This window comes from Haliotis cracherodii, unplaced genomic scaffold, assembly GCF_022045235.1.
Source record: "Haliotis cracherodii isolate W230 unplaced genomic scaffold, xgHalCrac1.p SCAF_2, whole genome shotgun sequence".
NCBI classification, from domain to species: domain Eukaryota; kingdom Metazoa; phylum Mollusca; class Gastropoda; order Lepetellida; family Haliotidae; genus Haliotis; species Haliotis cracherodii.
The window spans coordinates 68,696,529-68,710,063 of record NW_027266275.1 but is presented as its reverse complement, the minus strand read 5'-3'; the positions used below and the strand labels follow the sequence as shown (position 1 = coordinate 68,710,063).

Genomic DNA, 13,535 nt, shown 5'->3' with positions numbered 1-13,535 from the left:
TAACATTCCGGCGTGTATTTGGACATTGTAACCTCAGCAGCATTCCACCCAAATTAACCAAGTAGAAAACTGGCCTCTGATATGGCGACACTGGCATGCCCCAAACACAATATGAGTCCTGGAAGGTGCAACTCATATGGGAGGAGACTTTAGGAGTCCATTTGACCTCTCTATATTGTCTTTTTTAGATGTATGTGTCAATGCAACCAATATCCATCCAATACCCAACCAAAATTCAACATTATTTCTACATTGATATCTGATGTCCATTCAACGTCAATATTTCAAATCCAATCAAAGATCAATGTCATTTCAACGTTAAAGGATGGGAAAGATTCAACATTAATTCAACATTCTTGTGACTGCTGGGTTAATTACAATTTGCAATTCGCTTATGTTTCAAATGATGCTCCACCACACAAGTGGTATCCAAAATGTCCACTAAAGAGAAAAAAAGACACGTGTCGATCATTTACTCCAACTAGTTTATTTTTTAAACAGACACATATACAAACAACTACTATGCTAATTCTAGTAGACGTTGATAATCTGGTCGATTCAAGTTACATCCGCCTCAAGAAAAGATTCTGAAAAAAATATAAGTCTTTAGTTGAGTCATGCATGTGCATCAGTGCCAAAATGTATTACTTCATTGTAAACTTCTATAACTTGATATCCATTAACAAGGTAGACACAATTTAATGGATAACATCTTCTTTTATACTGTAAAAAGCGACGTTTTGGTATAGATCCTTATATCGTTGTCAAGCAAGACTGAATGAGGGACATAGTACAGAATATATATAGTAGGTGGAGGATTAACAGTAATAACAATTGCATATATGAGTGGGATAACATAGGTAGGTCTGTACCGAAACGTCGCTTTTTACAGTATTAATGAAGTTGTTATCCATAGAATTGTGTCTACCTTGTCATCCGTCAACTTCTAAGTAATGCCTATCAAACAATTTAATATCCAATAGCATAGGTCAGGCTTGAGATAAAATTATTCACAAGAAATATCATATCTAAGATAGTTCCTAATGATATAAACATTTTGTAAATGTGTTTATTGCTATGATATGGTTTAAAGGGATCGATGCATACATTGCTTAATGGTGATTCATAACTTGTAGACTTAAGTATTTCATTAATATCTGAAAAATATATAAATGACATCAATTGCAGGACAAACTATCATATCAAACCATTTCCTCAATATGTAGTCACAGTTGAATATGTCTAGTCATATGATGACAAACTTAATTCCTGTAGTCTGAGACATTGATAATGGATAGCATGATTGTTTGGCATTAACATCACATAGAATTATTTATTGGGAGAAATGCTTTAATTCAGATCAATTGTCTATATGATTATAATACAGTTTTCTATATTTCTAATGTTTTTTTATCTTGTTCTTACAATGCTATCTTTTGAAGGAAGTCTGTCACCTGTACAGTAGATGGCTTTCCTTTAACATTCTCTGGGCATAATGTGGCGAGAGTGCAAAGGCCCTTGGGATCCTAAAGCATGAAAAAACGGTGGACTCATCATGACGATTGGCATCCAGATAACAAAATTAAAAAATACTTCAGATTAAATAAGATTAAAATAATTTACTAATCTGTCTAACTAAACAATAGACCGAAATGTCACACACACACACACACACACACACACACACACACACACACACACACACACACACACACACACACACACACACACACACACACACACACACACACCCTCCACCTTTCAAAACATACAAATGATTTCTACAATTTTAAGCTTTTTGTATTTGGAATCATATCCACTGATGAGAATGTTTTAAGTAACAGGTAGTTGTACCTCGAATTAGTAGTGGACAATTTGTTCATTTAGGCCAGTGATAAAATCATGATACGTGTGATATCCAATTCTTATATGAATGGAATCTAAAAACGGTTAACGTTTTTCTTACCGCGTTTTCAACAATGTAATCCAGAACCCCGGGTATCAGAGCACGGACCTCAGCTGTACACTAAAACAAAGTAAAGAAGTCAGCAGTTGAATATTTTTTTTAAAACAACTTCAACAACTACATTGTGCATTATCAAATCAATTGATATTCGCTACACATGTATATGTGTACGCGTCAGTGTCAGTTATTCGTTTTGTGTAAGTCTTGAATCATTTGGTTTCAGAGCAAGTTTTTTCTAAGAAGACAAAAGAACTCATGCAAATCAATATGTATGGCTGAAACAATAATTGTGTCCAGGTATCATGTAGCCACTGTATGCTTAAGGAGAAGCAACAACATTAACATGACAGCCAATGTGTTTGACTGATATACATATTTTAATAGAAATAAAGGTGGAACATAAGAACAAATAAGTAAACACTTACGACTTCCTACAGAAAATAAGCAGAAAGTGGACTGCAAATTACATGGTCGAAATACGTCTCCACTTGCTCCTGTACAATACATTAGACACACTTGTCATTTATGGCCCAATCCAACAACAAAATTAGTAATGAGTGCTTATTTGAATTATACACGTTGACATGTGCCCTTGGCGATAATTGGACAAGTTGTGGCGGTAACTATTTGCGATGGTCTACACAAAGTTTATCAGACCAACAACATGTCAAGCTAATTCGATTAAAATGCAATTTATCGACAGTAAGGAGGTACAAAAACTTATTCACGCTAATTCAATATGAGCGTTTTACCTTCACTTCATCTGTGTTCAAACTCTCAATGAAACTATCAACGACTTCAATGCAGTTTGTACAACCATCATCACCCTGGAAGAAAACAGAACCTCCTTGTGTATGTTTATCTATTGTAAATATGTTGTGTTAAATCACACAATGACTCGTGGACCATTGCGTATACAGAATGAACAATCACTGTTTTTAGTCGTGAGTTGTGTTGTGAGTATCTCTTAAACCCTCATCTACGTTTCACGCATCGGCGTGTCATTGGTGCTAATTATTATCTGTGACATTCGTCCAACTTTAATATAACTGACAAACAGTTTAAAGCGGGAATAAATCCAACGCATTCACACAAAACATTACCGTTTGTACATCGACATTTGTAATCATCTTGAAGTGATTCTTTGGCTTCTCAGGACACAACATTGCCAAACTGCACAAGACCTCGGGATCCTGAAACATATAGGATCAAATATTTTAAATTTACTTTTTTAGTTTCTTTATCTTACATTAATATTTATATTCTTCCTACTCTTCAGACGATTTCTGTTTGTAGTTTATAATTAATCACTTTCATGTGTTACATACAATGATAAATAGGCCATCGTGTCTCCTCTGTCTTACCGCGTTCTCCACAACATACTCCAGAAGACCTGGAACAAGCTCATGAACAGCAGAGTTACACTGAAACAAGAAAATACAATGGTCAGACTCATGACACTTAGGCACCAATTGTGATCCCCTTCTTCCTAATCTGTTTCTTTATGCATATGAATCAGTGAGTGAGTGAGTGAGTGAGTGAGTGAGTTCGGTGTAACGTCGCTTTTAACATTTTTCCATTTATATCAGCGTGTCAGCTTGATGTGGGAGGAAAGCCCGAAATGATGCAGGTCTCAGACGTTTACCACTTCGGTGAAACCCACGAGCACGGGTATGGTCCTGACAAATCTAGATATATAATTGGGGAGAACCGGAATTCGAACCATTAATCATAGGTTTCTGGCCAGCCCAAGGAGCGCAACTCTGCAGACAACTCTGCCTTAGAAGACTGGGCCACCAGGACTTCCACAATATGTTCACATATTTTTTAGGTGAACAAATGACTTGCCTTTGCATGTATTTGTAACGGGTGCCACCGGTGGGCCAGGATCCGCTCACCTTTTCGCGACCACCTGGTATCATCTCTAAATGATTGTGATTCATAAACACATGTTCATGATATATTCGACTACTTTTTATAGAGATTTCTTATGAATATGGAGAGAGTATTTCTTGGCATAAGTCTACTACTTCATGGTTCAACAATTTCCATTCTACCGTCATCACAAAATTTACTTACAGTTTCTGTGAGAAAGTATGAGGATAGATGAGAACATATTTCATCCTTTAGCAATTGTTCTACCATCACCTGAAATACAAAAAAACACAGTTTCAGTAATTGCCCTTAAGCTTTTACAGAGGCTTTGCAAGTTATTAATTTCACACAATAATGCCAATTGATGAACATTTAAGTGTGTGAGTTGTGTTTTACGCCGTTTTTAGCAATATTCCAGCGATATCAAGGCGGGACACATCAGAAATGGGCTTCGATTGCGTTAACCTCTAGCCTTCCACCTTTTTAGACATTTTCTCGTTAGTGAATATAACTGAACTCGTTTTCATAGTTGAACTAAATTCGAGTTCATGCTTTATCATGGAAGGCCTCAACGGCTGCACAATTTTTACTTTATTCCCTTTTCATCAAAACCCGTTATCAACGTAGGCAGTTGTGAAATTGGAAAAGGGAAGAAGTTCCTTTTCATTTGTCTTGCCAGTTGATGTGCCTTTCCGACATTATTTCACTGCAAGTCCCACGAGCCACGTGGCGAACAAGGGATCAACGTGAGTGATTGGAATCTACAATTGTCAGATTTACAAAGCAAACATCGTCTCCATAGAAGACTTTTGAAACCCATGCTCCCGTATTTAGAGGCAATGCAGTAATATACAACTGAAAGTCCTTATATTAAATGCCAATAAATAGAACAGTTCATTTCTTTGACAAGCAGGAAGTAGGCACTGCTCAATCCATTTCTAATTTATTCAAGTAGCATGACTTACCACGCCTTCATCTGTATCCAATCTGGCAATAACCGCGGTGAGTGTTTCCTTACAGTTCGTACACGCATCGTCATCCTTTGAAATGATGCAGAACAAAACTACTAGTATCATATCATATGTGAAACGTTTTTTTACTCTTATTAGCAGTTCATTTTGTACTGAACACTGACTTTGAAAATAGATAAAACGATTACAACACACACGCACGTTTATAAGTTCCGCATATATAGTTGTCAGGTGAGTAGAGAGTATACCTCTGTTGATGATGTTCCTAGTTGTCTTATATTCCAGTTATTAGGCAGCGATATAGCTGAAACAAATATTGAGTTTAAAAGTCAAATGTGTATGAGTTGGTAAAATATCACGTCTACAAAAATACAAAGGTTGACATATAATCAACTCCTAACGCAACCAACTTACCTGACCCAACGGAGACACATAGGGCAATAATGAGAATGGAAGTATTCATTTTCGGGGATAAACGTAAACACGACGTTGATGTCAGGTCAGACTGTCAGAAGTAAACGTCATGGAGGTTTATATACTCAAGCTAGGGTGACAGCATGTGCAACCCGACGCTAATTAATTTTCCCATACATGTATGTCTTTTAATGGGTGCGTTTGGCAGTTTTGAAGATATCATTACCCTTTCTAGTTGGTGCTAATAAAGCCAATTGCCTTGTTAAAAGTGTCAGACATGTGAAATTGATAGTCAAAATGTCTATTCCAATATGCTTCACAACATGTGGAATTGATATATTCAATTTCAATATATGCTTCGCAATAGCTATCATGTGTTTATCGATGTTGGCACACCTTTTTAATGAATCAGTTTCTTGTTGTGATGAATAACAATACTATTCATTGCCACGGACATAATGTCGGCGGTCGTATTTTAAGAGTAAGGTAATGTGTAATGTGTTCAATTATGATTTGGAAGCTGCGATAATGAGAGACTTTAGAAATGTAACAGAACATCTATGACAGAGAATAATCAGTGTCACATGTCTACCGAAAACATAAGGTGTAAAAGGTAAAATGATGATGAATATTACATGTATACAATCGAGTATAGACCAGACACTCCAGTGATTGATATTATGAGCAGTGAGCCACGTCGTCGGGGTACGACGCCAGGCTGTCAACCAAGACAACCAACCTGACCACTCGTCCCCATTAAAGTAAGTGTCAGGAGGTGTGAGATTTTCTACTTAAAAATGTATTGTATTTCATCCTTACCTAATCTGAAAGTACTGTGTTTTTACTCCGACGACTGCAAACTATGACGTCATCATAAGGAGAAAATGACAAAGTTCAGCTTTTCTAGTCTGAAGACATTCACGATTGAATATGCCTGTGAGATAACAGAACATTAAGCCCCACTACCAACTAGATGTACACATATAAAAATGACATTATTAAATAAGGAACACATATATGTTGAGTCCTACAACCATTTAGAATACCATGTTTTATTACATTTTGTCCAGATTTCCAACAAGCAGTTACAGCTTTCACTGTAGTCAGCCCAAGATGGAAGCAAATACAACAACTCGCACAATAAAAGGAAATTGATGTCGATGCGCCCTACTACCGACTTCCCATGCACCACCATTCATTCAGTTTTAAACATAATGGCTAACTAACGAAATAACGCATGGCGCATGACGGACAAACACTCCTCTGTTTAAAATTTGTCGCAAATATACAACCCTTCACGTGAACTAGTCGTCTTTATTATTGTGTGTATAGAGAGGATTGTATATACGGACATGGGCAGAGATGATTTCATTTACCAAACTGTTATTGACTTACAGTAATGTAACGTTTCGAGATCAAACTGAGCATCACTTCATGTCGTTCTAAATTTCTTCTAGATCTTTTGCTGGGCCAACATATAAGGTTCGACAGCACTGACACTGATACTATCTGGAAACTGTTGATTCTATTTCTTGTTGTTTCAATATCATAAGTTTATCATGAAGGCCTGAAATATGAATTTATTACATGATGTTTGTTATAAATTAATTCAATTCACTACAGAAAGCCTTCATTGTTCTTGAAATGACGTTTAACCAAAGTGGTCAACGTGTGACACATGCATCACTTTGGGCTTTCCTCCCACATCAAACTGACACTCCTTGTGGATCGATGCTCATGATGTCAATCACTGGATTGTCTGGTCCAGATGCGATTGTTTACAGACTGCCATCATACAGCTGGAATAATGCTGAATGCGGAGTTAAACAACAAACAAACAAGTCATCGCGAAAAACACGCTTGTTCGAGTGCATGACATGTCACTTCTGTTATTAGTGTGAATTCATATTTCTCCATCGATGTGTTTATCTTAAACTGCCTGAATACTTTCCGTTCGTGCCAACATCCTTTCCTACAGTGTACGTAATCACTGTTGGGTGACCCATGCAACAGAAAATGTCTTTCCACTAAGGCAAACTTAACTGTCATATACACTTTAATAGAATAGAGCAACCAAAACATGTATGTGATCTAGATTTCAAGTATGGGTGTGCAAGTGAGGCTGGCTGAGAGTGTGAGTTGTGGTTGTTGTTGTTGTTGTTGTTGTTTGTTGTTTGTTTGTTGTTTAACGCCGGTCTGTAAATAATCGAGTCTGGACCAGACAATCTAGTGATTTGTATCATGAGCATCGATCCACTTAATGTGGGATACGATATCACGCATCAGCCAAGTCAGTGAGCCTGACCTCCCAATCCCGTTAGTCGCCTCTTACGACAAGCATAGTCTCCTCTTACGACAAGCATGGGCTGCTGAAGATCTATTCTAACCCGTATCTTCACGGCGGAATCCAATCTATGTATATCATCGTCATATTAGTGATGGACAATTTCCTGTAGTTGGTATGGACTTGTGCTAGTATGGCCGTAAGCCAGTTTTACAGTGCTAGCCCACTGAGATGCCATGCCGCAGTTTAAAATGTCTCCCTACTCAAACACAGTATACTGACTAAGCGGAAAAATCCTTGGTTTATCCTCTTAATGCCAAATGCCAACAGGGTTACAACAAATATAATATTTGAACGTAATTTCGGTACGCCCCTGCAATGTTGTTGGACAATGAGGACGTCAGCATCGATCCTATTTTCTTTTTGTTTGATAATCAGTGACTGTGAGGCATTAAGTGTATTTGCCTTCAGTGGAATTATTTCGAGAGTACATGATCGGTCGTTTCTGAAAAAGACATTGTATGTGATTTTTTATGTCTCTTCTTTTCTGACAGTCCATCTTTAATAGTGTTGGTTGGATCAACTGTGTAACAAACTATTATTCCAATGAAACCAAACACGTTTTCTTCATATCATTGCATGTGGAACACACACACCTACTTTCTTGATACCTGCATGAAATATCTTTGTTGACTCGTGCTAGATTTGAGACTTAAAGAAACACCATTTACGGTAATTTAACTATATGACTCGCAACGTGACTCAAGTTTCTTGAGAGAGAAACAATGTCGTGACATGGAAGAGTGTATGCCATGATCTTTATCAACTGTACTATGACTTTAATAATGATATGTGTGGTTGAGCTTGTTCAACCAATCACACACACCTTTTGTCGTCGATGAATTCCTTTGTAATTGATTCTCTTGAATTTGTTGCTTTCATACCTTTTTTACTTTGTTTTAAATAGTAAATGTCATAAGAAAAGAATTAACCTTTACAATACTCTTGACAAGTTATAGCAGAGCGATGCTTCTGATTCAGTTATATAACATTCCTACGTAAGACGAAGATTGTACAATTACTGTTGTGTATAACTTTATATTGTGATTCTCAGATACATACTCTGCTTTTCAAAGGAGATCAATACAGAAACCAATGTATATCGAAAACGTTTATGCATACGAATTACCAAAGGATAGAGACGCTTGTTAGACTGTTTACATTGAATTTGATTTATTTCTTTTGTTATATCTGCTCTTTGTGTCTCTGACAAAATTTAACCGTAACCTTTTAAAGTGCATGTTCTGCTCAAGTCTCGCAGTCATAATCTAATAATATATAGACGAATGCAATGCTATTTTTGGAAACGTTAATAATCAAAGTCCGATCGATTCACGTTACATCCGCAAGACGCTGAAAAAGATAAGCCTTCAGTTGAATGTGTCAGGCTTGGGAGAAAGGATATGATCCATCTGTCAATACTGCACTGGATTACAATAGTTTCAAAGATATCGACGTTTCATACATGAATGATTATCTTTATGGCGGTGTTTAACTGTGATTCAGAACCCGTGGTATTTCATTAACAGCTGAAAACAGAATTCCCTCTATGTTCAGTCATGGTTGAATATGTATAGCCAGAATACTAAAAGTATTTACGGGAATATCAGTAGAATATACGAATATAGTATAGATGTCTTAGAAAGATCAAGGGAAATTCGTTTCTAGCCTTAACATGTGTCCATATCTTTTGTAAAAATCCAGTCAACAATGCATCGGATGGCTTCCCTTTAACATTCTCTGGACATAACATTAATAGAGCGCATTTAGACTGGTAACGAGGACTGGCACCCAAAAATATTAAAATGGGATAAAATGCTTGTATTGTCTGTAATGTGCAGGGAATGAGACATCCTCATCTGTTTCATCTCATCAAAACTGATGTTAGATGCAATTCCCAATTGCGACTTTGACCAAATGTTCCCGTGTTTCTTCAGGTGAATATCTAGCATGTGTTTGTCGTGCATAGAACAGATTGAGAAGGATACGCTGCATTAACGTGTGTCACTAAATATACGGGGGGATAAATATAACATTCCAAATCACTTACCTCGTATTTAATGACACACCATTGTTTTGCCGTAGTGCATTACCCAACAGGCACATGTCATTGTTTCAGTGTTGAAATTTGGTTCATCTGAGGCTGCTACGTTGAAAAACATTGTATCGACATTGTTTCAACATTGGCCTTTCGATAGTTGAAAACATGTTGAATCTGATATTGTTTCAACATTAAAGAGTAATCTAAAAACGATGACACCTCAGAATTCAGCGATACTTAATTAAATATATATATTTTTTGTGGTTGGAATCAATATATTTACACTCTAGATTGTATGTTTTGTACCACATAATGATGATTTAAAGACGTATAACATATTATAAATATAGATAAACATTTGGTTTAACAATGCTAATAAAGATATTTTAAATACTTTTGTGAGCCATAGAAATTATTACTGACATACTGTAATTTACTTTACCGAAACTGCCAGGACATCTCGCATTTCAACTTAACATTCCGGCGTGTATTTGGACATTGTAACCTCAGCAGCATTCCACCCAAATTAACCAAGTAGAAAACTGGCCTCTGATATGGCGACACTGGCATGCCCCAAACACAATATGAGTCCTGGAAGGTGCAACTCATATGGGAGGAGACTTTAGGAGTCCATTTGACCTCTCTATATTGTCTTTTTTAGATGTATGTGTCAATGCAACTAATATCCATCCAATACCCAACCAAAATTCAACATTATTTCTACATTGATATCTGATGTCCATTCAACGTCAATATTTCAAATCCAATCAAAGATCAATGTCATTTCAACGTTAAAGGATGGGAAAGATTCAACATTAATTCAACATTCTTGTGACTGCTGGGTTAATTACAATTTGCAATTCGCTTATGTTTCAAATGATGCTCCACCACACAAGTGGTATCCAAAATGTCCACTAAAGAGAAAAAAAGACACGTGTCGATCATTTACTCCAACTAGTTTATTTTTTAAACAGACACATATACAAACAACTACTATGCTAATTCTAGTAGACGTTGATAATCTGGTCGATTCAAGTTACATCCGCCTCAAGAAAAGATTCTGAAAAAAATATAAGTCTTTAGTTGAGTCATGCATGTGCATCAGTGCCAAAATGTATTACTTCATTGTAAACTTCTATAACTTGATATCCATTAACAAGGTAGACACAATTTAATGGATAACATCTTCTTTTATACTGTAAAAAGCGACGTTTTGGTATAGATCCTTATATCGTTGTCAAGCAAGACTGAATGAGGGACATAGTACAGAATATATATAGTAGGTGGAGGATTAACAGTAATAACAATTGCATATATGAGTGGGATAACATAGGTAGGTCTGTACCGAAACGTCGCTTTTTACAGTATTAATGAAGTTGTTATCCATAGAATTGTGTCTACCTTGTCATCCGTCAACTTCTAAGTAATGCCTATCAAACAATTTAATATCCAATAGCATAGGTCAGGCTTGAGATAAAATTATTCACAAGAAATATCATATCTAAGATAGTTCCTAATGATATAAACATTTTGTAAATGTGTTTATTGCTATGATATGGTTTAAAGGGATCGATGCATACCTTGCTTAATGGTGATTCATAACTTGTAGACTTAAGTATTTCATTAATATCTGAAAAATATATAAATGACATCAATTGCAGGACAAACTATCATATCAAACCATTTCCTCAATATGTAGTCACAGTTGAATATGTCTAGTCATATGATGACAAACCTAATTCCTGTAGTCTGAGACATTGATAATGGATAGCATGATTGTTTGGCATTAACATCACATAGAATTATTTATTGGGAGAAATGCTTTAATTCAGATCAATTGTCTATATGATTATAATACAGTTTTCTATATTTCTAATGTTTTTTTATCTTGTTCTTACAATGCTATCTTTTGAAGGAAGTCTGTCACCTGTACAGTAGATGGCTTTCCTTTAACATTCTCTGGGCATAATGTGGCGAGAGTGCAAAGGCCCTTGGGATCCTAAAGCATGAAAAAACGGTGGACTCATCATGACGATTGGCATCCAGATAACAAAATTAAAAAATACTTCAGATTAAATAAGATTAAAATAATTTACTAATCTGTCTAACTAAACAATAGACCGAAATGTCACACACACACACACACACACACACACACACACACACACACACACACATACACACACACACACACACACACACACACACACACACACACACACACACACCCTCCACCTTTCAAAACATACAAATGATTTCTACAATTTTAAGCTTTTTGTATTTGGAATCATATCCACTGATGAGAATGTTTTAAGTAACAGGTAGTTGTACCTCGAATTAGTAGTGGACAATTTGTTCATTTAGGCCAGTGATAAAATCATGATACGTGTGATATCCAATTCTTATATGAATGGAATCTAAAAACGGTTAACGTTTTTCTTACCGCGTTTTCAACAATGTAATCCAGAACCCCGGGTATCAGAGCACGGACCTCAGCTGTACACTAAAACAAAGTAAAGAAGTCAGCAGTTGAATATTTTTTTTAAAACAACTTCAACAACTACATTGTGCATTATCAAATCAATTGATATTCGCTACACATGTATATGTGTACGCGTCAGTGTCAGTTATTCGTTTTGTGTAAGTCTTGAATCATTTGGTTTCAGAGCAAGTTTTTTCTAAGAAGACAAAAGAACTCATGCAAATCAATATGTATGGCTGAAACAATAATTGTGTCCAGGTATCATGTAGCCACTGTATGCTTAAGGAGAAGCAACAACATTAACATGACAGCCAATGTGTTTGACTGATATACATATTTCAATAGAAATAAAGGTGGAACATAAGAACAAATAAGTAAACACTTACGACTTCCTCCAGAAAATAAGCAGAAAGTGGACTGCAAATTACATGGTCGAAATACGTCTCCACTTGCTCCTGTACAATACATTAGACACACTTGTCATTTATGGCCCAATCCAACAACAAAATTAGTAATGAGTGCTTATTTGAATTATACACGTTGACATGTGCCCTTGGCGATAATTGGACAAGTTGTGGCGGTAACTATTTGCGATGGTCTACACAAAGTTTATCAGACCAACAACATGTCAAGCTAATTCGATTAAAATGCAATTTATCGACAGTAAGGAGGTACAAAAACTTATTCACGCTAATTCAATATGAGCGTTTTACCTTCACTTCATCTGTGTTCAAACTCTCAATGAAACTATCAACGACGTCAATGCAGTTTGTACAACCATCATCACCCTGGAAGAAAACAGAACCTCCTTGTGTATGTTTATCTATTGTAAATATGTTGTGTTAAATCACACAATGACTCGTGGACCATTGCGTATACAGAATGAACAATCACTGTTTTTAGTCGTGAGTTGTGTTGTGAGTATCTCTTAAACCCTCATCTACGTTTCACGCATCGGCGTGTCATTGGTGCTAATTATTATCTGTGACATTCGTCCAACTTTAATATAACTGACAAACAGTTTAAAGCGGGAATAAATCCAACGCATTCACACAAAACATTACCGTTTGTACATCGACATTTGTAATCATCTTGAAGTGATTCTTTGGCTTCTCAGGACACAACATTGCCAAACTGCACAAGACCTCGGGATCCTGAAACATATAGGATCAAATATTTTAAATTTACTTTTTTAGTTTCTTTATCTTACATTAATATTTATATTCTTCCTACTCTTCAGACGATTTCTGTTTGTAGTTTATAATTAATCACTTTCATGTGTTACATACAATGATAAATAGGCCATCGTGTCTCCTCTGTCTTACCGCGTTCTCCACAACATACTCCAGAAGACCTGGAACAAGCTCATGAACAGCAGAGTTACACTGAAACAAGAAAATACAATGGTCAGACTCAAGACACTTAGGCACCAATTGTGATCC

The 13,535-nt window shown here is 36.2% G+C and overlaps 1 protein-coding gene and 1 pseudogene across 1 annotated transcript; both read right to left on the bottom strand.

Annotated features, from left to right (window-relative positions):
* Positions 1–490: 490 nt before the first annotated feature.
* LOC139469901 (prosaposin-like) lies at positions 491–5,275 on the bottom strand (annotated as a pseudogene).
* Positions 5,276–10,574: 5,299 nt separating this feature from the next.
* On the bottom strand, positions 10,575–13,220 carry LOC139467751 (uncharacterized). Its single transcript, XM_071249258.1, has 6 exons — positions 13,158–13,220; positions 12,807–12,881; positions 12,480–12,548; positions 12,055–12,114; positions 11,510–11,610; positions 10,575–10,671 (listed from the first exon to the last, which is right to left on the bottom strand). Exons 1-6 carry the CDS (start codon positions 13,218–13,220, stop codon positions 10,659–10,661), a joined length of 381 nt encoding a protein of 126 aa, XP_071105359.1. The 3' UTR covers positions 10,575–10,658.
* Between the last annotated feature and the right edge of the window lie 315 nt (positions 13,221–13,535).

Excerpts from the sequence above, each read along its gene's own strand:
- LOC139467751 (XM_071249258.1), bottom strand. The coding sequence starts at position 13,220 with ATGTTGTGTCCTGAGAAGCCAAAGAATCACTTCAAGATGATTACAAAT. Across the intron at positions 12,549-12,806 it reads TGAACACAGATGAAGTGAAG|GAGCAAGTGGAGACGTATTT; the intron begins GTAAAACGCTCA and ends TGTATTGTACAG. Across the intron at positions 12,115-12,479 it reads CTTATTTTCTGGAGGAAGTC|TGTACAGCTGAGGTCCGTGC; the intron begins GTAAGTGTTTAC and ends ACTTTGTTTTAG.